We start from the raw sequence: 2,500 nt of genomic DNA, 5'->3' as shown, positions 1-2,500 counted from the left end.
CTGAACAACCTCGAGAAAATGAACCAAGCGAAGCTTCAAAACAATACACCGCTTTCTTATATGTATGAGAATCAAGAAGATTTTTATTTAGAAATACTTGGCAAAAAAGATGAAGAAAAATCCTTTTCTTTGTTTGAAAAACCTATTCTGACCTTTTTTTTCGATTATAATCGATGGAATCGTCCATTACGATACATAAGAAAAATAAATAAAAAATTGTCTGTAAGAAAAGAAACGTCACAATATTTTTTTTATACATGTCAAAGTGATGGAAAAAAAAGAATATCTTTTACATACCCTCCCAGTTTGTCAACTTTTGGGGAAATGATAGCAAGAAGGATATCGTTGTCTACATTAGAAAAACTCTCCGCTGATGCACTATACACCGAGTGGCTTTATACCAATAAAGAGAAAAATAACAACTTAAATAATGAATTTATAAATAGAATTGAGGCTTTAGAGACAGTATTTCTTTCTATAAACATACTTGAAACAAAGACTAGATTGTGTAATGTTGAGACTGAAAAAAAAAAGAATTGCCTAGTTAACAAAAAGAATTACCTAGTTAAAATGGATGATCCCTTTTTGACTGGGATGTATCGTGGAAGAATCAATAAATTGTTTTCATCTTCAATCATAAATCAAATTTCGATAGAAAATTGCGCAAAAACATATGAACTAAATAAAATTCATTATAGCCTTCTTCCCTATCCTAATTCTCGAGAATATGAACATAAAATAGATCCTAATTCTCCAGACTATGAACAGAAATTAGAAAAAATCCAAGCCCAAATTGATTTAAAAAATCGGTTCATTTTTTTATGGACCACAATTATAGCTAAACTTAGAGGTCAAAAAAACTCTAGTGGAATAAACGAAATCGGTAAAAAACCCCCTCGATGGTCATACAAATTAATAAACGAGTTACACCAAAATTTTAAAAAACGACGAAAAGAACAAGGCATAATACAAGGGCTGGGACACCAGCTTCGAACAAGAAAATATAAATATATAAATTTTTTAAATCGTTCGAGACGAACTTTAGAAACTTTGAAACAGTCTAATTTAAATAATTCTACTTCTAATATTGATAATTCTAATATTGATAAAAAATTTAAAAATAAATATTTGGGTTTTATAAGTTATTTGGAAGAACCAGATTTTCGTCGATCCGTAATCAAAGGATCTATGCGCGCTCAAAGGCGTAAATTGGTTATTTGGGGACCGTATCAAGGAAATCCTCATTCCCCGCTTTTTTTGGAAAAAAAGCAAGATTTCCCTTTTCCTATATCCGACCTAATCAAACTTTTTTTAAATATTAAAGATCGGTTGGGTAAAAAGTCAGAATTCGAAATTTTAAATAAACAATCCCCCCCAAAAAGAAACAACCAGGAAAACATAATGGAATTCTGGGAGACCATTCCACATGGACACAAAACAAGAGGTATTCTGTTACTAGCTCAATCAACTTTTAGAAAATATATTAAATTACCTTTATTGATAATAGCTAAGAATATTGTCCGTATTTTATTACGGCAATCTCCGGAATGGGATGAGGATTTCCGAGATTGGAATAGAGAAATTTATCTAAAATGCAGCTCTAATGGTCTTCAATTCTCCAAAACAAAATTTCCTAAAAATTGGTTAAGCAGAGGTTTTCAGATAAAAATCCTATATCCTTTTCATTTGAAACCTTGGCACAGATCTAAGCTAAGACTCTATGATTCTGATAGAGATCTAAAGCAACAAGAGGATTTTGATTCTTGTTTTTTAACAATTTTGGGAATGGAAACGGAACATCCTTTTGGTCCTCCTCGAAAAACACCTTCCTTTTTTGAACCCATTTTTAAAGATATAGACTATAAAGTCGAAATCAGAAAATTAAATTTTAGAGTTCGAAGAATTTTAAAAAAAATAAAAAAGAAAGAAGCAAAAGCATTTTTCTTTATAAAACAAAAAATAAAAGAACTTTTAAAAGGAAATAAAATTCCATTATTTCTACCGAGAGAAATATATGAATCAAGTGAAACTCAAACAGAAAAGGATTCCATAATCAGCAATCAGATAATTCATGAATCACTTAGTCAAATTCGATCTACAGGTTGGACAAATTATTCACAGGTAGAAGAAGAAATGAAACATAGGATTGATAGAAGAAAGACAATCAGAAATGAAATAGAAATAATGAAAAAAAATAAAATTAATAATGCAGAATCATCCCAAAAAATTTTGAAAATATTAAAAATAAAAAATATTGAATTATTAGTTAAATTTTTCATTGAAAAAATATACATAGAGATCTTTCTATGTATCATTAATATGCGCAGAATCCCTCTACAACTTTTTATCCAATCAACAAAAAAAATTATTGATAATGATAAATACATTAACAATAATGAAACAAATCAAGAAAGGATTAATAAAACAAAACAAAATAAAATTGACTTTATTTTGTCTATGACTATAAAAAGGGCTTTTGATAATCTTAGAAATAGTAAGC

The 2,500-nt window shown here is 28.8% G+C and overlaps 1 protein-coding gene across 1 annotated transcript in view, besides 1 other annotated feature; it reads left to right on the top strand. All coding sequences in view use genetic code 11, as the record gives it.

The window, feature by feature from the left end:
* The window catches only part of ycf1, a 5,067-nt gene that overhangs the window by 744 nt on the left and 1,823 nt on the right, over positions 1–2,500 (top strand). The window contains exon 1 of the mRNA in view: positions 1–2,500. This exon is cut by the window's left edge and continues 744 nt beyond it; it is cut by the window's right edge and continues 1,823 nt beyond it. Coding sequence (YP_010495224.1) covers positions 1–2,500 — 2,500 coding nt within the window.
* Positions 1–2,500: part of a sequence feature (small single copy (SSC)) that runs on past both edges of the window.

The sequence above is a fragment of the chloroplast genome of Lactuca saligna (genome assembly GCF_052625555.1).
Source record: "Lactuca saligna chloroplast, complete genome".
Classification (NCBI taxonomy): Eukaryota; Viridiplantae; Streptophyta; class Magnoliopsida; order Asterales; family Asteraceae; genus Lactuca; species Lactuca saligna.
This window is presented reverse-complemented; position numbering and strand designations above follow the sequence as displayed.